We start from the raw sequence: 20,012 nt of genomic DNA, 5'->3' as shown, positions 1-20,012 counted from the left end.
CAGATCTGCGAAAGAAGGGCGTCCGACCCTAGCGCCACAGAACCGGGTTGATTTGGTGAGGTTTTGCGACGACCGCCATGCTCCTGCTGCGGCAGAACGCCTGCTATTGATCACAAAAGCATCCCGAGAGAGATGTCTCTACACTGTTGTCTTTGGCCATGCTCGCCTTGAATGGAGGATCGGGCGAAGGATTCGAGGATGAGGTCGAGTCTGCTTGCTACTCGGGGCTAGGCTCGTAAGACTGCACCGGTGACACGAGAGGCTGGGAACGACGAGAGAACGTAGGGCGAGCTTGCTGTGAGGTTGCTCAAGATCCCATTCTTGTCAGCAAACTGTACAGTGGTCTCGTGGAGCGCAGGAAAGGCAGCCAGGCTCAGAAAATTGAGTTGGGTACGGAGAGAAGTGAGCGGCTGTTCGTCGTGATAGAAAGTGAACTTCAAATGGAGGCACCACCGAAGCTTCAACCTCCTCCGGACTGACGATCAATCGCCACCGCAATCAACTATCACGAACCAACCACCACATCTAAATCACCTCAGTCCAAATCCTAATGTTATTAGTCGGAAGCTCAAAGGACGATCAAGGGAGTTTAGCCAAGCGCTTGTATAGAGTCTTCCGCGATGCTCTGCACTTCTTGCCTCAGCAATTATCATATAAGCACCCAACGCACCCGTATGTAGGGAATGGTCCTGGGATGTTGCAGTCTAGCCGTTCGGGACTATTCAGACAAGCGACATGCTCCAGCCTTCCACAAGAAAGACATTGCCAGCCAGCGTAACCCTGGTGACCTGGAAGGCAGCATGGAGGATACGAAGGATGTACAGATCTCCATGAATATGGTGGGCAGATAAGCCAGAAGGTCATTTCATGTCTTTCGATTGCTGGAACAAGACGAAAATATCGCGAATATCCTCAGGAGGCATCGAAGGCATTCATAGTAATCAGGAAGAACGGCTGAATGTAGACTACAGAGCAGGAAACTGGCCACAGGAAGAGTTCGCGAGAGTATCGTGAAGAGATTCAGAGAGATATGCTTTACGTGGTACGTGTCGGAGGTAAAACGTCCCACGCGAGATGGGATGATGTCAGGAGGTTGGGAAGTTACCCCACCGGATTTTGGAAGCTCCCCACTGCGCGCTAGACAGACCCCGGCCTCCGATACAGGCCGGCAGAGTCACCAATCTAACTTTCCCAAAAATTGTAACTCAACAATCATCATATCCTTTGCGACATCACAATGGCGACCGTACCCGACTATTCACGGCCGACGACGCCTGACAATGGTACCAATGGCACCAATGGCCTTGTCTCGCCTCGCACGCCAAAGACAGGCCTCGCCCTCACCGAGTACAGCGCAAACCCCAGTCCGCCTTCCGAATCCAACACTTCACGAACCAACCATGCCATACCCGACGCGTTCCTTCTGCCCAATGGCTATCCCGATTACCTCCGCCTCATCCTCACTTCGCGCGTCTACGAAGTCGTCCAGGAAACGCCCCTCACTCATGCGACCAATCTCAGCAACAGGCTAGAGTGCAATGTTTTACTCAAGCGCGAGGACTTACAGCCCGTGTTCAGCTTCAAGCTACGCGGTGCATACAACAAAATGGCACATCTGGACCCCAAGGATAGATGGAAGGGAGTCGTTGCATGCAGCGCCGGAAACCATGCACAAGGTGTCGCATATTCTGCGCGCAAGCTGAAGATCCCCGCGACTATTGTCATGCCTTCTGGCACTCCCGATATCAAACACAAGAACGTCTCACGGTTAGGAGGTTCAGTGATACTACATGGCGCTGACTTTGACGCTGCAAAGGCAGAGGCTGCAAGATTAGAGAAGTTGCACGGTCTCATACCTATACCGCCATTTGACGATCCCTATGTCATTGCAGGCCAGGGTACTGTTGGTATGGAGTTGCTGCGACAGACAAACCTGCAAGACCTGAAGGCTGTTTTCTGCTGTGTCGGTGGTGGAGGACTCATCGCAGGCACAGGTGTATACATCAAGCGGATAGCACCACACGTCAAGATTATAGGAGTGGAGCAATACGACGCAAACGCCATGGTCGAGTCGCTGAAAGCCGGAAAGCGCGTCTTCTTGAAGGACGTGGGACTGTTCGCTGATGGAGCCGCCGTCAAGACAGTCGGAGAGGAAACCTTCAGGATATGTCAAGAGGTCGTCGATGAGGTAGTCCAGGTTACAACAGATGAGACATGCGCCGCCATCAAAGACATGTTCGAAGACACACGCTCCATTGTTGAGCCTGCCGGTGCACTCGCCCTCGCAGGCCTGAAGAAATGGGTGAGCCGCAACCCATCACCGGATCGCAATCGCGGTCTGGTTGCCATTGCTAGTGGCGCAAACATGAACTTCGACCGCCTCCGCTTTGTCGCCGAGCGCGCCGCCATCGGTGAAAACAAAGAAGCCATCCTCTCCGTCACCATCCCCGAACAACCCGGTGCCTTTGCTAAGCTCATTTCGCTCATCCACCCCATGGCCATCACAGAGTTCAGTTACCGCTACTCAGGCCCCAACTCCGCCCAAATATTGGTCGGCGTTGAGTTAAAGGCTGCGACACGGACCCGCGACCTACCCGACCTTCTCAGCCGTCTCGGCGCTGAGGGCATGACTGCTGAAGACCTCTCTCAAGACGAGCTCGCAAAATCGCATATCCGCTACCTTGTTGGAGGTCGCAGCAACGCCGCTGATGAGCATCTTTTCATGTTCGAGTTCCCTGAGCGGGGAGGCGCTCTGTACAAGTTCCTGAACACATTGCAGCCAGGCATGAACATCAGTCTTTTCCACTACAGGAACTACGGGGGAGACGTTGCGAAGATCCTGGCCGGTATTCAATGTAAGGAGGAGGACAGTAGCAAGCTGGCAAGTTTCTTGAAGGACATCGGATACCCGTACAAGGAAGTGACCGACAGCCCAAGCTACAAGATGTTCCTGAGGCAATGAGATGGGCGAACCTAGGAAGAAGAGAAGAGGTCATGTCAAGATAGGATCGGGAACGAAGATATGAAGGAACAATACAGATACCCCTTTCGATTGTCATAATTGCTCACTCACTTCCAAGCAGCATGCAGATTCCAGAGCCCATGCTCACAGTCCCACAAGCACTACCTACCAAGGCCAGCACCCCTCTGCCTTCAAGTAGCCCCCATGCTCCTCATCCCTTCTCCCCTCCAGGATAGCAATCATGGGCTTCGCACCCTCACTCGTAGGCTTCGCCCCATGCTCTACTTTATTCTACTCCGGGGATTAGCCCCCGTTTGACCGGACCAAAGACGACTGCAAAGCCAGATGCAGATGAGATGCAACATACCATTGGTCCTAAATTACTCTCGGTGAATCCAGGACAGAAACAAAACACCTTCCATCCCTTGGGCCCATACTCATAGTCTTGGCACGCAGTAAGCATGTTCAAAGCCGCTTTGGAAGTGCGGTATGGCACCTGTTCACCTCATTAGCACGAACATGACCACTCGTGATACGTGAGAGTCATACGACTTTCATCTCCTGATGCGGATTGGTCCTGTCACTTCTCAACCCAATACTGCCAGCTCCACTTGTCACGTTGATGATTCGTGGCGTCCTACCCATCTTTTCACTCTTCTCGAGCAACTTCGCGAAAGTCTCGACAATGATGGCGGGACCAGTGACATTGGTCAGGAAGGCGGCTGTCATACGTGTGGCCAGAGAAGCTGAAGTGGGTGGTTCACCAGTTATGGCGGCGTTGTTGATCAAGGCGTCGAGGCGACCGTGTTTCTCTTCTACCATCTTCCCAGCATCACTGATGCTGTTCTCGTCATTGACGTCTATCTGCAACAACTCAACCTTGCCAGGCAGCTCTCTTTCCTGTAAAAGCTTCACAGCGGCTTCGCCTTTTTCAATGGATCGGCTACCGAGCAGGATATAGTACTTGTTATCGCGCAAGAGTTGGGCGGCAAGCTCGAATCCGATCCCTCCGTTTGCTATACCCGCAGTGTTAGCGAACAAGGTCTAAGAGCTTCAATCACAGAAGAGAGAGTAAATATGAAAGGAGAAGAGGAGTGGCAAGTTGCATGAAGAAAAAGGCAGGAACTGAGGAAAGGGGGTAGTTTACCACCGGTGATGAGAACGATGGTCTGTTCTTCGGAAGCCATGTCGTTTCTTTGTCCGTTCAAGTATGCTCTTAACAAGGGGATATGATGTTTCTTGCTGCAGCCAAACTTGTGTCTACTTCGAAACGACAAAGTCTAGCCTCTTTATATCTCCTCTCGTTCCTCTCCCGCTTCTCAACCTCATTCTTACTATCAGTCTACTTCCTCGGCTACTTACCGCGTTCCTCAGTCTATACGGCACTTTGCCCACTTTTACCTGCATACGGCCGCGTCTTCGGAAGTGCAATACGCCATTTGCATACTGCGATGTAGTATGGGCCCATCTTTGCTGCTTCGAGACGTACCATGTAGTGCAAAAGCCCAGGCGGCAGAAGCACGCCTGGACCAATGAGTGTCCTTCAAACCGTCTGAACAGCATGTCAGTAACGCACTGTTGATCGTCCTAACTCGATGGTCTTAGTCGGTCGGCGGGGATAACGGACTTAGGCTCACAGCCATGGGGTTAGACGGAAGCCACGGAGTTCTTGAGAATACGAAGGAGGGTTAGACTGGAGAGGCAGGATCCTTTGACATCCAACGTGCATGATGAAGCTTGATTGTTTCTCTCATTTGTCTGTTGACTATCTAAGTTGTGCGGTGATGTTGCAATCCGAGAGCCGCTGTCGGCTGCGTGGTATCCTATAATGCAAGCTCCATCCTTACCCAACAAGAAAATAGAAAACGCCGGCGCCTCACCAACGCCCACCTGATGCAATAGTGATAGCGAGTGTAGAGTTGGTCGGACAGAATACGAGCAGCCGCGATCATGCACGGTCACACCCTATCTTCTGCAAAATCCAATACTTCGCAATCGTCCTCGAAAAAGTTCTCCTCATCACCCTCCTTCTTGATACGTCTTCTTCGCGTAGTGACGACAACCTGTTCCACCTCTTCTTCACCGTCCTGAAGGACAAGCTTGTTCTCGAACTTGGGAGCAATACCGGCAATATCGTCCTCTCCAGAATCGTATGCTTGGGTAATGGGCGTCGAAAGCCGGGTCGCCTCAATACTCTCGCCAAAGAGCCAGGGGGAGTCGTCTTCGTGGTGGAGGTCGGAGATTAGTCCAGGCAACGAGGGCTGGTACTCACTGCTCTCCTCGTGAATCTCGAGGGGCTGTCTTGAATAGACAAAACGTGCGACGCGTTTATCCGTGTAGAAAGGCTGGTAAGGAGGATTCGTTTCAATCTCAGAGAAACTAAGTGGTGCGAGAGATGACGTGACGGGCTTGCGAGAAGGCAAAGACCGAGGAAGCCAGTCGCCATAGCAGTCCTGTGTTGGCTCCGGATCACCGGGCTGTGGGAATAGTTGCTCGGTGATAGAAAGCGGCAGTGCGGAGTCCGAGATAGGGGCGAGTCCAAATTCAACTGTCTTCTTCTTGGTTATCGACGCAGTATTGGATGACTTCCCCTTGCCTGTCGCAGCTCGCATCTGCACTCGCCAGATCTGAAGTACGCCACCTGACACCAATGCGATTGAGCCGCGGCCTCTGCCAGAAAGCCAGCGTACGCTGTATGGCTTGACGCCGCTAGGTGACGATGGCAGCGTCATCTTGTTGTCGCCCGCGTGACGTATGTTGTTGATTGACTTGCCTACACCAGCAGCAACGGCTTTACCGGACTTTGCGCCAGCAGCAGGTGTTACACCTAGACCACTTAGACTGAATCGAGACCCCGCAGCGCTGTTCTTCGCGCGGACGGCATCAAACCAAGGCCTAGCGCTATTGACGGCCTGCATTGCTGAGTTGACCATGCCGGTTGAACCCGTGGAAGCCGTGGCCTCCTTTGGTGGGGCAGAGGGTGCCGCAGGACGAATTCGTCGAGCTGGTGGCCATTGGAAGGCCGATGCAGGCATAGGAAACATGTGTACTGTTCCTTTATCGGTGATGACTGCTAGTTTATCGACTCGAGGAGCAGACCAAACAACATCAATGACATTGGCAACAGTCATTCTGGTGAATCGAGCGACTTGTCGAACATAAGGGCCGGATGGTTGCTCTCGAAGAGTCTTACGGACTCGTCGGAAATTCATCCGCTTCAAATCCCAAACATCCTGGTAATCGCCCTTCTTGCTTACAGTCATGAGCATTAAACCACTGGGGGCGAATGACATGAAGCTACAGCCGAGAGCTGCTGGTATAGTAGCAACGGGATGGAGAGCGTTCTTGTTCCTCGTTTCTTCCGCGTCCACCAGTCTCTGCAAGTCGTAAACGGAGATGACGGTTGCTTCTTGTCTTGGCTGAGTCTGGCTGTGGCCATGAGTCGGTGGGAAGTAGTGCTGCATAGGATCTTGACCATATGGCACGTTATTTCCTTGTTGACCTCTGTTCATGTAGCTCTTGAAGGCTTGCACTCCCTTCTCGGTAGCCCAGCGCGCGCCCTTGATTGCAACTTGTGTCCCTTCCCGTGTAATTCTATCGAGCAAGCCAGCTTCGTTGGGCATATCGACAGCACAGTTGGGCGACGGCTGAGGTGGTACGCTATGGTGTGCAAGACCCGGAGCACGCTCATAGTACGGTGAGGTCAGCGCGACACCATTGACAGGGTAGAGCGCACTTGAAGCTGGTGGAGAGACTGCGAGCCAGCGATCAGAGAGAGAAAATACGGGCAAGCCATATTTCTCAGGAGGGATCTCATCATGACTTCCATCGACGGCACTCGAACCGTTTGAGTGAACAGCTCGTTCGCGATTCTGAACCGAAGTCCACAGTTTGCCAATGCAGCGGAACTGCTCGCCGTACTCTGGGTGATTTCCCAGGTAAGGTGCGAACACGAAGACTTCGCCACTTGCGCCAGATGCAACGACAACAAACTTGCCCTTCGCCTCGATGACAAAGTCGCCTATTGGAGGTGGAGGTTGGAAGAGCGGGCTGTCAATTGGACTCGTGAGAGGGATCAAAGGAGTTCGGTATAGGACAGCTAGCCTCCGCTTCTCTTTCAGTGAGTAAATTTCGACGGTCGTCTGATAGCCACTGATCTGGCCATCCCGATTGCCATGTCTCGAGGATGGCCTACTAGGCGATTCAGAGGCTGAATCGTCGACCACGGAGGATGCCCCGCTTCCACTAGAGCTTCTACTGTCCTTGACGACCGGGCCGTGAAGAATGAGTGCGACCAGTGGACGGGAAGCAGCTAGAGGGTCTCGCCGCGATGTCCATGGCAAGATCTTGGCACCTATGACACCACCCCTGAGGCCTTCTAGACGGCCCACGATATCCATCTTGCTCTTCTCGACACGGAAAACGTCGAGCCCTCCTTGAGATCCAACGAGCAGCACATTCTCGGATGACCGAGCTGCCTCGTCTCCTGCCATGGATAGAGTGTCGAAGCCACAGAAGTAGCCTCCTTCGCCCGGCTGGATACCATCGGTTGGGCCATTGTTGAGGCCGAAATCAATGTTTGGCAAGCCATAGTAGTGTGCTTGAGGTTGATGTGGCAGGGGCGGGTTTGGCACGAAGTGTTGCGACGGCGGACGAGCGCCGTGTTGCGAATACATTGATGCCCTGCGATCTCTGCCGGGCGAGTTCTGCAGACGGTCGCCAAAGTTTGTGTATTGACTTGGATGACTCAGAGGCCTTGCACCTGGAGGGGAGTTCGACATGGCCTGTTGTGCATACAGTCCGTCTCGTGCACCTGGGGAGTTGTGAAAGGTAGGCGGTGAACTGGCTATGGCTATGCCACCGTTTCCTGGCGAGCCCGAGTTGGGAAAGAAGGGCACCGACTTGGCCCACTCGTTGGTGTATTGTGCGGCCGTGGTTCGCGTGGCACCGATAGCCGATAGTAATGGAGACGTGGTGGCATTGTAGTTTGAGGGTGGAGACGTGGAGGACAGACGCTTTGCTGAGGAAGGCGACTTGGTTCTGGGGCAGTCAGTTATGTTGGAGGACAAACAGGAGTCACTCGGTCGCTCTTTCCACCTGAGCGTCACCCCTGACGTGCACATGGCAGGGACACCTACATCTCTCTGGGATAGATGCGCGTAACCTTGTCGGCCGCCCTATTTCTTCTTCCCAACTCATATCTCGACGTGTTGCGGCCGCGCGCTTGTGGCGTGTCCTGTACCTTTGTGCCTTTGCGCTGTTGCTTGTGCAGGTAGGTGAGGTTGGAGACAGGCGTCGTATACTCGGCGGCGTTGTCGGGCGATGAGCTCATATAACCTGTGGATAAGCGTGTGGAGGTGTCTGTTGGAGCGCCAGCTCAGTCGTGGAGAGTTGCTGTGTGTCGTGGCCTGGAGGTAGGTTGTGGGGGTAGCGACGGATGAGCGCGGCGAGTGAGTTCGGATGGATGCTAGACACGGCGTTGCGTCATGCGCCTTCGTGACCAAGGCGCGTGAAGGTTGCAGTCCCGTGCTTGCACAGCAAGACGCTTATACAGAGTACTGGCTGGTGCCTTGTTCCTGACTCGGCGGCGCGTTATCGGGGCCTATCTGGTCTTCGCTCGGTATGATCGGGAGGCGCTCGTGGTGGCTATCGTTAGAGCCGCGGGGCTGGAGCTTCACGCGGCACGCTATGTAGGAGGCTCCTCAGCGCGCAATGCAAGTCAGTCTGGGTACAGCGCGCAGTCGTGAGTCAACTTGGAGCTTTATCTAAGCTTCCAAGTGTTGAGATATGAAATGCAGGGCGTCGTAAGTGCAGTTAGCTGTGTCGCTGGCCTGGTCGGTACTGAGGGGCAGCTCATAGCTTATGCAGGTGCATGTCGCGCCCTCACCCTTCCATTCGCCCTGCAACATGGTCGCCGCCGGCACCGCCCTTTGCGCTGATATCTAGCCCCTCTTTAGCTGCTTCTAGTCATTCCCAGATTGCGGGCGTGCTAGTTGGGTCAAGTGACTTCAGCGAGCACGGTAGATGCCTGAGTAATGTTGTTGGGCAGCCACATGCGGCGTTCCGCGAAGCATTCCGATCAGTGACGTCCTGGCATGCATATCACGAGGCCCACATCCCGCGCGGCATCTCGTGGCTTGCACGTGCTTGTATCTTTGGCCTCATCCTACAAAACCACAGCCGCATCGCTCACAAGAAGTGACATTTGACAGGTAGAATCTTCCCATTTCCAGTTCAAAGGCATGATCCGTCCTGTCCCGTCCACAAGGACGATGATCAGCAAATTGATTCTCAGCTCGGAAATACGCCCAGACAGCCTTGTCCGTAACCTTGTGATGATTTACCACTTTTGGTGTAAGCGACCTGCCATCCTAGAAGAACTTCGCATCGTACGTGCTAGCCGACGTAAGTAATGCAAGCGAACGTCCTGGGTAAAATCAGGTACAAAAGTATGCAATCCCCAGGCAGGTCGCGAATAACTAGGTACTCACCAAGCATTCACTCACCATGTTCAAGTCAAAGTTCCTCAGCCTCGTCTCCTTGGCCCTTCTCCCTGTGGCTCTCGCGCAATCTGAATACACGAATCTCCCAGAAGTACCACCAGGTGTCTTCAGTGCAAGCGCGCGCACTGAAATTAAAACCACCGTCGACGCTGCTTGGGATACACTCACCGACTTCCCCAACTACGGAGCTTGGAACCCATTCGTGCGCTATGCTCTCGTCACTTCAGCCAACAACATCACTCTACCCGACCAGCGAGCTGTCGAAGGCAACTACTTATTCTTCCGTGTGCAGATCCCTCCGCTCCCGTTGCCGGTGAATAAGGACACACCAGACAATCTCTTGCATACGCAGACTGCTTTCGAGCGCATAACTCATGTACAGCCAGAATTGGGAAGGCTGGCATGGGATTACTTGGCGGAAATTGCTGTCAAATCGACGCGATGGCAGGCGGTCAGCGACATAGGCAACGGCACTGTGTTGTACGAGTCTCATGAGGAGTTTAACGGGCCGTTGGCTGGAATATTAAAAGAGACGCTTGGGGAGAGCTTGCAGGAATCTTTCGAAGCACAAGGAGAGGGGCTGAAGTTGTACCTTGAAGGTAAATAGATAGCGTAGGATTGCGATACGTTAGCATCTTGTCTTGAGCATACCAAACTCGTTCTACTTCATGTTGATGGCATTCCGATGAGATAGATAATGTGAAAGTCTGATACGATATGTAGTCGGAACAGTCCCAGATGAGGAGCGAAGGAGCACATCGGCGTTGGAAACAGCCATGCCGGGATCCCTGCCGCTCCGCGGGCATGCGCGCATCTGTCGCAATCGCACATGTGCAGTACACGCGTGTAACATCAGGCGCTCACCCACCATGAGGCCTTGTCTCAACAACATGTCTCTGTATTCTGACTGTCTTTTATAACACTCTCTCTTTGGTCTGGCACTAGTCACATTCCCGCTTCTGCTATCGCGACACCCCAAGGTCGCATGCCGCACAATCGTTATCGCCCATGTACATAGCTCTTTCTGAGGTCCTCTCTCCACCATGACGATAAGTCCTGAGCTCGAAGCCTTTGCACGAGCGATATCACGCGTACTGGGCTGGGCGTACTTCCTGTCGTGGTCAGTACCAGCCATCCTTCGCCACGTACTCTATGATCCCACTCTAACTCACAGTCAGGTCCCTATCTTTCTACCCCCAACCCATATCAAACTATATTCGCAAATCCACGCTCGGTCTCGCAATAGACTTCCCCACCCTCAACGTCCTCGGCTTCACCTGCTACACCATCTCTACAGCCTGCTTCCTATATTCGCCTACTATCAAATCGCAATATGCGTACCGTCATCCGGAAGCGCCTCAGACGACAGTACGATTCAATGACTTCCTGTTCGCAGCACATGGCGCGGTCATGTGCGTGATCATTTACAGTCAGTTCTTCGAGAAGATATGGGGCTTCGAGATTGGCAAGAGGCAGAAGGTCAGTCGGGTCATACTAGGAGTTTGGTGGGGATGTGTGCTTGCTATCGTGGTCGTGGTGATGCTTGTAAAAACCAGAGGAACAGAAGGAAATGATGCACAGGGGTGGGCATGGATCGACGTTGTGAGTTGATCCAACTTTACACCTTCTGACCTTACAAGTTCATGCTAATATCGAACAGATATACACGCTCGGCTACGTCAAACTCCTCACCGTATTTCTCAAATACATACCGCAAGCCTGGGTCAATTACAAGCGCAAATCTACGCTGGGATGGAGTATATATCCTATGCTCTTGGACTTCGCGGGAGGTTGGCTTTCGCTTGCGCAGTTGTGCATCGATTCCGCGTTGGAAAACGATTGGAGTGGTGTCACAGGCAACCCAGTCAAGTTCGGGCTGGGAAACATTACTATTGTGTTTGATATCATCTTTATGCTGCAGCATTATGTGCTGTACAAACGTCCTGCAAAGCATTTGGAGGATGAGGACGAAGAGGAGAGGCAAGGACTTGTGGCGGGTCAGAGGGACTAGAAATTACATTGTGACATTCCGTCAATAACTTGAACCATTAAGGCTTGAAGCTGTCTGATGGTGAAGTGCTGCTTCATGCCAGACCTATTCAATCCAAAGAAGCGACATTGACGCTCCTCTCAGACTCTTGGGACGTTCTTGGTATAACCGGAAAAAAGTCCGTGGACGGATAATCCAGCCCTCTCCTCGACAGAATCCGCGTACGTACCGTCAATTCCTACCGAAGAGCGCTATGGAATATAGGGACGCGTGGAGCAGGAAATGTGAAAACCAGCCTCTTGATATGTGTTCCGGCCTCATAACAAGCGCCGACAGAATAAGCGTCGCATTCCTGAATTACCTTCTACCAGAACATGCCCCGCACTAGCCTGCCGCGCGACACCTCCGAGCCTCTCCACATCTTTCCGACTCAGCGTTAGCAAGTTCCGGTAGAATATATATCCAGCATAACTCACGTCTTGATCCTACAAATACGTATTGGATCCTGCTCGAAGCATCCCCAGGATTCCTGTCATCTTTTCACATATATCGCAACAATGGCACCAAACTGGGACAGACTTATTCGCTTCATTGCGACAGATGGCCGTGAGCTGCGGGGTCAGCCAATCCTCCCTTCGGCAGACTTTGACGTTGGTACTACAACAGAAGAGACGGGACTGAAGGCCAAAGTGATCGATGTAAAAAACAACGACATCTTCGACTCAGCCACCAAGGTCACAGACGAAGAAGTAACAGTCAAGAAACTGCTCGGCCCAGTAACAGTGGATGAAGTGCCTATCATCCGCTGCATAGGTCTAAACTTTATCAAGCACAGTAAGTTTACCTCTCTGCTATACAGTTCCGCCCATTGCCATGCTGACAACTTCCCATAGTCCAGGAAGGTGGCCGCACCCTTCCCCCATACCCATCCACCTTCATAAAAGCAAACACATGCTTAAACGACCATGGTGCACCCATTGTCATCCCAAAAATCGCACAAGACAACCAAGCCGACTACGAGGGCGAACTCTGCTTCATCATCTCCAAGGACGCCAAAGACGTATCCGAAGCTGAAGCTTTCGACTACATCGGCGGCTACACATCCGGCAATGACGTCTCATCGCGTAAACTTCAACGAGACCCTCTCCTAGCAGGAACAGTGCCACAATGGAATTTCTCAAAAGGCTTCGATACCTACGCGCCTCTGGGCCCCCAACTCGTTTCCACCAAAGTTATCCCTGACCCGTCCAAACTGCATCTCAAGACCATCGTTAATGGCGATTTGAGACAAAACTCAGGCATTGACGACCTGTGTTTCAAGATCCCAACCTTGGTGAGCTATTGCAGTCAGGGCACTACGCTAAAGAAGGGGACTGTGTTCATGACGGGTACGTGTGCGGGTGTTGGTTATGCGATGAAGGAGCCGCAGTTCTTGAAGCCGGGCGATGTGGTTGAGGTAAACCTGAGTCCAGAGATTGGCACGCTGAAGAATACGGTCGAGTATGCTTGAACGAACGGATAAATCCCGGAATTGATTCAAGAAATACGTCACTACTTTTTCGTGAATGAAATCTTGCTAGCCAGAATACAGGAAGATACACTACGTATCACAACTTTCAGATCTTCGATCTAGCCTTACTCTTCTGCTCCATCTCCTCTCTCTTGATCCTGAACCTCTCCGCGGGCGCACCCTCAACGAACCTTTCGGCCAACGCATCAATAGCATTAACTACAGCAATCATCCGCGCATCCCTAATCGGCGCATTTTGCAACCTCTTCATCTCCATCATACTCTTTCCATCATTCCCCTTTAGCTGCTCCTCCAAGAACTCGACAACCTTGCCTTGGAACTCATCACCCGTAGCGTCCCACACATAATTGTATAGACCCGCATCAACAAGCTCCTGTGCCGAGAGTTTACGGCCGAACATGAGGAAGTCGTTGGCCCGGTGAATGCCAATGGATTGGGCAAAGGATAAAGCGGATCCGTTTTCAGGGACGAGACCAAGGGCTGAGAAAGGACATTGCAGCCAGGCTGTTGAGGAAGCAAGGACAATATCCGCAATACCCGGGAACCAAGCTGCACCACCACCGACAGCGGGACCGTTTAGGGCAAGGATGAGGACTTTGCGGTGGTCGATCATGGAGCGTAGAAGTTCCGTGGCATAGCCAAACCGAGTCATGAAACTCAGTTTCTTCTCTCCATCATTTTTGAACACTTCACCACCGCCGGGGATGCCTTTGACGTCTGCGCCGGCGGAGAAGAATCGGCCTTCGCCTGTCAGGACGGTGAAGACGGTATCTGGGTGCTCATTTAGAACACGTAGTGCGGCGATGACGTCTGGGATGAGATTTCCGCCGAAGGAGTTGAGGGCCTTGGGACGGTTGAACTAGGGAGTTGTGTTAGTTCTAGACATATACCATGACACGGATATCGATGATTCGACGAGAGAATTCTTCGTTGAATGCTCCAGAATCCTGTCACGGCAGAAAGAGCATGATTGGGGTAATCTTTTACCTTGATGATACCAATCTGTCCCTTGATCTCGAACTTGATGTCAGAGTAGTCTGATGAAGAAGTCATGATGTTTCAGAAACTAGCTTCTTTGAGACAAGTAGACGAATTTTAGCTATGACCAGTACACTTTTTTCTAAAGAGTTGTTGTTGAGTCGTTCTTTTCGATGGAATGGCGACCTGCTGAAGACTTTCGGTCCTAGGAGCTGAGTTGTGATTGAATAGTAAGCTTTCCCCGCCTGGGACGCGACGGGCCTCGGTTCGGTAACAAAGCTGGGGTATTATTGGGCGTACCTATGCACGCGTCAACCTAAACTATTTTTGTAAAACTCTGGAGAGGTGATTTACGGATATCAGCTTGAGACGCCAATTGTGTGATGGAAGTGATGCAGCGACGTTGTACAGCCGCTTACGCGTGAATGGGTTGCTGACGATACTGATAAGGACATGTTCGCGTTTAACCTCGGCACGTTTCTATTGCACGTCATCACGGGCGTTACGTCCATGACTAAGGCACGCAGACAATAATAAAGAGAAGTCAATTTAACATCGTTAGCTAAGATGACTGCAAGTACTCTCAGTTGAGTTGTAGTTTTACATACATAACGACACGCCACTCAGATTGAGTAATATTCATAACTAATGATTCATATATTGCAGGGACTGAAAATATACCTTTCTCTTCATGGGAGTGGATAAATACATCTATCATACATCTACTCTTGCTAACCCTCGAAGACTCCATGATTTAGCTCAACGCCAAAGTCCTTGGCCATAACGCGCATGTGCGCTTCGATATCGTCTTCCATACCTCCACCAACGCCAACCAGTTGCTTGAGCTTACTCCAGAAGAACACCGCATCGCTAAGTGCCAGTACGCACCGGAACCGCAGATGGTTGACCCAATTCTTCCATCTCTGGCTCACGCTAAGGTCCCTGGATTCAATCAACGCTCTACTAGCCCACAATCCGGTGATCTTGATACGGTTAACAGGCGAACCAAGGAACTGATTGTTACCCTGTACGATACGCAAGTTGCGGCCGATGAACAAGAGCTCACGAGGGAATTTTGCATCGTCGCCGAGAATAAGTTTGATGGCGTCGCGACCTTTGGCTTGCATTTCGAAGGCGCGTTCAGCCTGATCTTTGCCTTTTCTCTCGGATTTGAGGACCTCTGCTACGCTTTTGTCACCACCTTGGTATGGGCGCATGAGCGTTGCTGATGCGAAGATGTCAGCGTGCTTGACGCCCCAGCTGCTGACAATCTCCTCAATCTTAGCATTATCGAAGGCGAGGAGTGATTTCCAGAATTCCGAGTATTGAAGGCGGAACTTGGGGTCCATGCGAATGTACAGACCGTGATCGATGAGGACAACCTCAGGCTGTCCGTTAGGTAGGCGGCGAATGAAGATGTTTCCAGGGTGAGGATCGCAGTGTACCGCACCCCAGAGGAACATCTGTGCTGAGAAGAGGTCGACGATGGTGTTCATGGTAGTTTTCAGTGAAACACCGAGACCGCCTTTGCCATCGTTACCTCGCCATGAGTTACGGTCCGGCTTGAAGCATTCATACTGCGTGGCGTCCTCTGGGACATGTGTATCAACCTTGGCGTCCTTGGGGATAGGGGGAAGAAGGTTGCCACCAGCACCAGGGCTGCCTCTGCGCCATCCGCCTTTCCAGCTGTTTGTGATGCCTTCTTTGTCCCACAACCGCACTCCTTCAATCCATTCAGCAGTCATGACACGCTTGCTCGAAAGCTCGCGATATACCGCAGGAATGTAGACTCGACCATTGAGCCGCGGCTCTGCAGCCACAAGTCCCTTCATTTCTACGGCGTTGTCCGCTTCGTTCTCGAAATCGGTTTCCAGCATCAGGCGCTCGGAGATGTATGGGACCAGGGTGTAGACAGGGATGCCAAACCACCAAGTGTAGACTTTGGAAACAACCTTGAAGGCCCACAGGTCCCATCCGACCTGCTGCGCAATCTCTCTCTTCTGGATCTTGATCGCTACCTCTCTTCCGTCTGCCAACCTTGCCCAGTGGACTTGCGCAACACTTGCGCTAGCCCTTGCAGTCTTTTCCATTATACCTCGACCGTCTTGTCCCTCTCGTGTGAAGCTGACGCCAAATACTTCCTCGGCGCTTTTGCCAAAGTCCTCTCTTATGACTTGCTCAACCTCCCACCATTCATTCTGCGGCGCGTCGTCAAACATTTGCTGGAACATCTTCTGGAACTGCGGCGGTAGTATTGCGCTTTGCATGGCAATCGCCTGCCCAATCTTCAGGTATAGTCCGCCATTGTACCGCAACAGATCGAATATTCTCTGTGCGTTCCTTGCATGGAGATCCTCGATGCTATTCGCCAGCGGTGGGTGCGCACGGAAGTTGATCTTGTAGTCTATGCCTATCAAAAGACCAGTCTTGAATGTGCGCAAACTACGTGTGATGGATGAAGCGTAGAATTGCCTGTCAGCCAGCCATCCCGCACCGAGCAGCGCAGAAACGACGGCAAGGCGGCGCACCCATTTTCGGCGAGTAAACGGAGGCTTGATTTTGCGCTGCCTTGGCTTTGGTAGGTCTGCGGGATTGGGAGGGCGCAGAGGCTCCCATTGTTGTGTCTGCAGGCGGCGTACGATGGGTGCCTGGTAGAGTCGCGTGGGGGCCAAGGTTGACGTCAGCAGTCGTGATGTCGCATATTGGGCAGGTGCTCTTCGAAGAGCAGACAGGCCATGTGTCATGGCTGTCGAAGGCAGGACGGAATCAGCACGAGAAAAGTGTGGTAGGACATGAGGACTACGTTGTGAGATTCAGTTATCTTTCGCGCAGTGTCGGACTTAAAGTCATGACGGCATTTTCAACGCCGCCCGAATAAACCGCTATTTCGTCCGTGCACAATAAGACATACCAACTCCATCTTCCGATCCAACCCGAACCTTTGACTCTCTGTGGATTGATAATCAATTGTCTGCGGCTTTGAAGTCATGTATGTTTTTCTTGGAGTCAAAAACTCTGTCTTCGCGTGATCGGTCATGAGGAGAGTTACACCCAGAACTGTCTCTTCGCCGAACACGGTGGATGACTATCCTGTGCCTGTTGATGAGAACCTCCCCCTTCTTTAACCAAACTGTAGAACGTTCTGATTTGAGAAGCGGCGAACCAATTCGGATAAGGCACTGTCACACCATCTGGCGCTTGTTGACGTTACTTGAGGATGCAATCGAAAAGTGGCACTGGGGAGAAGGCCAATCTTCAAATGCTCCTCACGACTGGCCATCCTGTGGCACTTGACTTTTCTCCACAGCCTGGAGATCAACATTCCACCTCTTTGCCAGTTCCTCAACGACACCCATCCACTTCTTCACTAGGGGATGCTGATCCGATACCTCTCTGAATGTGGGATCTTCATCCTTCCCTACAACACCCCACTTCCATATTCCTTCCTCATCTACCCATTGGCGACCCAGCAACTCCTCGATTGCAAGCTCCTTGCGCGCAGATTCGTAGAATTCTGCTACTTCTTTGTGGATCTGCTCGTCATGGCCTCTCCATGCAGCAGTAAAACCTCGTAGGACTCCTAGTATGTAGCCCACCTTCAAACCCAGATTTGCGCCTAGGGAGTAGCCTTCATCGAAGCCTTCCTGTACGTATTGCCCTTTACTATTCGCTAGACCCTCGCGATATGCATCTGTATCTAGCGCACGTTGACGGGATGGAAGGTCTGAGAGTATCTCATGGTTGTGTGCATGTGGGATGTTCGCAGCGAGAGTGGGTGACGCGGGCGCGGAACCGTAGATATCGTCGAGCGCATTCTCGTGCGGAGGCGTTGGAGGAGCATTTCCGGCAGCAAGTTGAGTTGGGCCCAAGGTGGGAGACACATCACCGAGTGCGTTCATAGTGGGCGTTTTTCCCTCCAGCGAGGATCGTGCAAGCTGTAAATTCCATGTTGTGAAATGTACCAGGTGGGGTCAAGAGTGAGGGTTTGGTGGAGACTAGCGTTGTCTTCGGCGGATGCGGAAGCTTGAACTTCTTTGAGCCCAGATCAGCAGTCTTTTACTACCATGAATGTTTGCATCGCTGGAAGTTGTCAGCTAGCATGAGTGAACAGTATTCCGGTAGATTCAGTCCGCTATGTCCAGCTTTGGGTGATGGTAACTCCGTTGACACGGACGGACGAATACTGGCACGTTCGTTTAAGCTGCATCCATCAGGCATTCACTCACTTTATCAAGGACAACCACCCTAAGTTTCAATAGCGATTCATTCATCTCACAGTTCTGCGCAAAACCAACTTTCTCGATTAACACGCCGTTACCATGGTTGCTATTGACGTTGTCCGCGCTCACAACGCATCGTTGAAGAGCCTACCGCCAAATCTAGTGGCAGTTTTTGTCGGAGGTACAAGTGGCATTGGCTTCTTCACAGCTCGAGAGGTAAGTCGCGATTACTTGAAGGCATGCAAGATATATACCGACTAGGTAACTCCTACCTCTACAGTTTGTCCGAAACACTACATCACCACATGTTTACTTGATTGGCCGCAATGCAACAGAGGCTGGAAAGATCATGGAAGAGCTCAGCTCCATCAACAGCTCATCCCAGATCAGCTTCATCCAGAAGGACCTCTCACTATTGAAGAATGTGGACGAAGCATGCAGCGAGATTAAGAGCAAAGAAAAGCAAGTCAATGTACTGTTCATGACGTGTGGATACCTTACGGTGCAAGGAAGAAACGAGACATCCGAAGGTCTGGACAGGAAGATGGCTGTCCAGTACTACTCGCGGATGCGATTTATTTCTCAGCTCACGCCGCTGCTCGACAATGCCTCTGAAGCTAACAACCTCTCTCGCGTTGTCAATGTTCTGGATCCGCAGGCTGGCTTGAGGCTGGGCGGCCTTGACTACTCTGACCTCTCCCTGAGGCATAACTTTAGTCTCAAAAAGGTGCTGCTGCACGCGAGCGCCATGACAAACCTCTCCGTCACTCACTTGGCAAGTCAGAACCTTAAGACAAGCTACATCCACGAATACCCATCTGCTGTGGATACGGGCATAACGCGAGAACTATTCGGTCGCTTCAACAACGCTGTCACGTTCGTGCTAGGTGGTCTGTTTGGACGTCTCTTCTATGTTCCGCAGGTGGAAAGCGGCGAGAGACACCTGTTTGCTGCCACTGCACCGCGTTACGCCCCCAAGGCAGATGGCGCTCAGACAGAAGTTGTTGGAAGTGACGGAGTGAAGGGAAGTGGAGGCTATGTCCTGAACTGGAATGGGGACATCCTGGCAGATACTAGGAAAGCGCAGAAGCTGAGGGAAGAACGGGGAATAGAGAAGGTTTGGGAACACACTCAAGAGGTCATGAGCAAGATCGCGGAGAGTGGTAGGTTTACTGGATAGAGTTTGGAGGCTTGCGCCTGACGTAGGATCGAGCGGGCCGGGAGAGCATCATCAATCCATGGGACAACTGAATCGCACTGTGTGGGGCATTATCGATAGGCGCACGTGTTGCGTGATGATGCTATCTACAGCTGAGACGTGTTGGTTGGACTATCATGAGGCGCAGCTTGTTGGCGTTGGCGCAGAAGCCAAAAGCGGAAGAACCAGCACGCACTCCTGTTCGTGTTTGATGGAAAAACAGAGTAGGATGACGCCAGAATTGTTTCTTTACATCTATTCTGTCTTTCTGCGACGCGGCATCGTGGGTGTCCCCAGAAGCGTTGTGTCGGATCGGAGATGGCGTTTATGCGCTCCTTGCCTACTAACAACACATGGCTTCAGCGTCCCCCAGCCCTCTGCACTGGGCACCGAGGCTTCATAAAATGAGGATTCCGGCTAGCGGGAACCCCTATTCATGTGCATAACGATCGCCAGGGACCGGCAACCCAGCTGCACGTCGCCGCCGAAGCGATAAGGATTGCACAAGACAAATCTGCCGCGTAGTGAAGAATGACTGGCTGCTGGATGCAAATTGGCGCGCTGCCGGTGGTTGTCTGGTCAGGCCAGATGTTTCGCATTGAGATTTCGGGCGCGCACCCCCGTCGGTGT

General features: G+C 52.2%; 11 protein-coding genes across 11 annotated transcripts; 6 read left to right on the top strand and 5 right to left on the bottom strand.

The window, feature by feature from the left end:
* Nucleotides 1–1,182: 1,182 nt before the first annotated feature.
* Nucleotides 1,183–3,240, top strand: CC77DRAFT_1015234 (threonine dehydratase I). The gene has a single exon (XM_018523981.1). It carries the CDS (start codon nt 1,238–1,240, stop codon nt 2,960–2,962), a length of 1,725 nt encoding a protein of 574 aa, XP_018391302.1. The 5' UTR covers nt 1,183–1,237; the 3' UTR covers nt 2,963–3,240.
* CC77DRAFT_9972 (NAD(P)-binding protein) lies at nt 3,045–4,534 on the bottom strand. Its single transcript, XM_018536507.1, has 4 exons — nt 4,110–4,534; nt 3,512–3,978; nt 3,330–3,458; nt 3,045–3,253 (listed from the first exon to the last, which is right to left on the bottom strand). Exons 1-4 carry the CDS (start codon nt 4,147–4,149, stop codon nt 3,128–3,130), a joined length of 762 nt encoding a protein of 253 aa, XP_018391301.1. The 5' UTR covers nt 4,150–4,534; the 3' UTR covers nt 3,045–3,127.
* Nucleotides 4,048–4,732, top strand: CC77DRAFT_9953 (hypothetical protein). Its single transcript, XM_018536456.1, has one exon. It carries the CDS (start codon nt 4,173–4,175, stop codon nt 4,542–4,544), a length of 372 nt encoding a protein of 123 aa, XP_018391300.1. The 5' UTR covers nt 4,048–4,172; the 3' UTR covers nt 4,545–4,732.
* CC77DRAFT_952020 (hypothetical protein) lies at nt 4,681–8,786 on the bottom strand. Its single transcript, XM_018535403.1, has 2 exons — nt 8,101–8,786; nt 4,681–8,002 (listed from the first exon to the last, which is right to left on the bottom strand). Exons 1-2 carry the CDS (start codon nt 8,292–8,294, stop codon nt 4,921–4,923), a joined length of 3,276 nt encoding a protein of 1,091 aa, XP_018391299.1. The 5' UTR covers nt 8,295–8,786; the 3' UTR covers nt 4,681–4,920.
* A 683-nt stretch (nt 8,787–9,469) lies between these two features.
* CC77DRAFT_1089851 (hypothetical protein) lies at nt 9,470–10,072 on the top strand (the record flags this gene model as incomplete). The annotated part of the gene is made up of 1 exon (XM_018529493.1): nt 9,470–10,072. The coding sequence occupies one exon, from the start codon at nt 9,470–9,472 to the stop codon at nt 10,070–10,072; it is 603 nt and encodes a 200-aa protein (XP_018391298.1).
* A 318-nt stretch (nt 10,073–10,390) lies between these two features.
* CC77DRAFT_9921 (L-cystine transporter-like protein) lies at nt 10,391–11,744 on the top strand. Its single transcript, XM_018536379.1, has 3 exons — nt 10,391–10,585; nt 10,644–11,067; nt 11,126–11,744. The coding sequence occupies exons 1-3, from the start codon at nt 10,509–10,511 to the stop codon at nt 11,474–11,476; spliced, it is 852 nt and encodes a 283-aa protein (XP_018391297.1). The 5' UTR covers nt 10,391–10,508; the 3' UTR covers nt 11,477–11,744.
* CC77DRAFT_9780 (fumarylacetoacetate hydrolase family protein-like protein) lies at nt 11,717–13,018 on the top strand. The gene is made up of 2 exons (XM_018535989.1): nt 11,717–12,289; nt 12,349–13,018. The coding sequence occupies exons 1-2, from the start codon at nt 12,013–12,015 to the stop codon at nt 12,963–12,965; spliced, it is 894 nt and encodes a 297-aa protein (XP_018391296.1). The 5' UTR covers nt 11,717–12,012; the 3' UTR covers nt 12,966–13,018.
* CC77DRAFT_1015229 (ClpP/crotonase) lies at nt 12,962–14,395 on the bottom strand. Its single transcript, XM_018523980.1, has 3 exons — nt 14,319–14,395; nt 13,974–14,264; nt 12,962–13,845 (listed from the first exon to the last, which is right to left on the bottom strand). The coding sequence occupies exons 2-3, from the start codon at nt 14,037–14,039 to the stop codon at nt 13,072–13,074; spliced, it is 840 nt and encodes a 279-aa protein (XP_018391295.1). The 5' UTR covers nt 14,040–14,264; nt 14,319–14,395; the 3' UTR covers nt 12,962–13,071.
* A 181-nt stretch (nt 14,396–14,576) lies between these two features.
* CC77DRAFT_9679 (ABC1-domain-containing protein) lies at nt 14,577–16,969 on the bottom strand. Its single transcript, XM_018535763.1, has one exon. It carries the CDS (start codon nt 16,706–16,708, stop codon nt 14,696–14,698), a length of 2,013 nt encoding a protein of 670 aa, XP_018391294.1. The 5' UTR covers nt 16,709–16,969; the 3' UTR covers nt 14,577–14,695.
* CC77DRAFT_9705 (hypothetical protein) lies at nt 16,970–18,073 on the bottom strand. Its single transcript, XM_018535818.1, has one exon. It carries the CDS (start codon nt 17,861–17,863, stop codon nt 17,231–17,233), a length of 633 nt encoding a protein of 210 aa, XP_018391293.1. The 5' UTR covers nt 17,864–18,073; the 3' UTR covers nt 16,970–17,230.
* CC77DRAFT_9700 (hypothetical protein) lies at nt 18,052–19,639 on the top strand. Its single transcript, XM_018535805.1, has 3 exons — nt 18,052–18,154; nt 18,200–18,400; nt 18,465–19,639. Exons 2-3 carry the CDS (start codon nt 18,284–18,286, stop codon nt 19,362–19,364), a joined length of 1,017 nt encoding a protein of 338 aa, XP_018391292.1. The 5' UTR covers nt 18,052–18,154; nt 18,200–18,283; the 3' UTR covers nt 19,365–19,639.
* Nucleotides 19,640–20,012: the final 373 nt, after the last annotated feature.

This window comes from Alternaria alternata (genome assembly GCF_001642055.1).
Source record: "Alternaria alternata strain SRC1lrK2f unplaced genomic scaffold CC77scaffold_1, whole genome shotgun sequence".
NCBI classification, from domain to species: Eukaryota; Fungi; Ascomycota; class Dothideomycetes; order Pleosporales; family Pleosporaceae; genus Alternaria; species Alternaria alternata.
This window is presented reverse-complemented; position numbering and strand designations above follow the sequence as displayed.

Coding starts and splice junctions, on each gene's coding strand:
- CC77DRAFT_1015234 (XM_018523981.1), top strand. CDS start 1,238: ATGGCGACCGTACCCGACTATTCACGGCCGACGACGCCTGACAATGGT.
- CC77DRAFT_9972 (XM_018536507.1), bottom strand. CDS start 4,149: ATGGCTTCCGAAGAACAGACCATCGTTCTCATCACCGGTG. Junction 3,979..4,109: donor CATCGTTCTCATCACCGGTG/GTAAACTACCCC, acceptor CTGCGGGTATAG/CAAACGGAGGGATCGGATTC. Junction 3,254..3,329: donor AGAGTAATTTAGGACCAATG/GTATGTTGCATC, acceptor TCCCCGGAGTAG/AATAAAGTAGAGCATGGGGC.
- CC77DRAFT_9953 (XM_018536456.1), top strand. CDS start 4,173: ATGCTCTTAACAAGGGGATATGATGTTTCTTGCTGCAGCCAAACTTGT.
- CC77DRAFT_952020 (XM_018535403.1), bottom strand. CDS start 8,294: ATGAGCTCATCGCCCGACAACGCCGCCGAGTATACGACGCCTGTCTCC. Junction 8,003..8,100: donor CGCATCTATCCCAGAGAGAT/GTAGGTGTCCCT, acceptor TGACTGCCCCAG/AACCAAGTCGCCTTCCTCAG.
- CC77DRAFT_9921 (XM_018536379.1), top strand. CDS start 10,509: ATGACGATAAGTCCTGAGCTCGAAGCCTTTGCACGAGCGATATCACGC. Junction 10,586..10,643: donor TGGGCGTACTTCCTGTCGTG/GTCAGTACCAGC, acceptor ACTCACAGTCAG/GTCCCTATCTTTCTACCCCC. Junction 11,068..11,125: donor GGTGGGCATGGATCGACGTT/GTGAGTTGATCC, acceptor AATATCGAACAG/ATATACACGCTCGGCTACGT.
- CC77DRAFT_9780 (XM_018535989.1), top strand. CDS start 12,013: ATGGCACCAAACTGGGACAGACTTATTCGCTTCATTGCGACAGATGGC. Junction 12,290..12,348: donor TCTAAACTTTATCAAGCACA/GTAAGTTTACCT, acceptor AACTTCCCATAG/TCCAGGAAGGTGGCCGCACC.
- CC77DRAFT_1015229 (XM_018523980.1), bottom strand. CDS start 14,039: ATGACTTCTTCATCAGACTACTCTGACATCAAGTTCGAGATCAAGGGA. Junction 13,846..13,973: donor GACAGATTGGTATCATCAAG/GTAAAAGATTAC, acceptor ACAACTCCCTAG/TTCAACCGTCCCAAGGCCCT.
- CC77DRAFT_9679 (XM_018535763.1), bottom strand. CDS start 16,708: ATGACACATGGCCTGTCTGCTCTTCGAAGAGCACCTGCCCAATATGCG.
- CC77DRAFT_9705 (XM_018535818.1), bottom strand. CDS start 17,863: ATGAACGCACTCGGTGATGTGTCTCCCACCTTGGGCCCAACTCAACTT.
- CC77DRAFT_9700 (XM_018535805.1), top strand. CDS start 18,284: ATGGTTGCTATTGACGTTGTCCGCGCTCACAACGCATCGTTGAAGAGC. Junction 18,401..18,464: donor GCTTCTTCACAGCTCGAGAG/GTAAGTCGCGAT, acceptor CTACCTCTACAG/TTTGTCCGAAACACTACATC.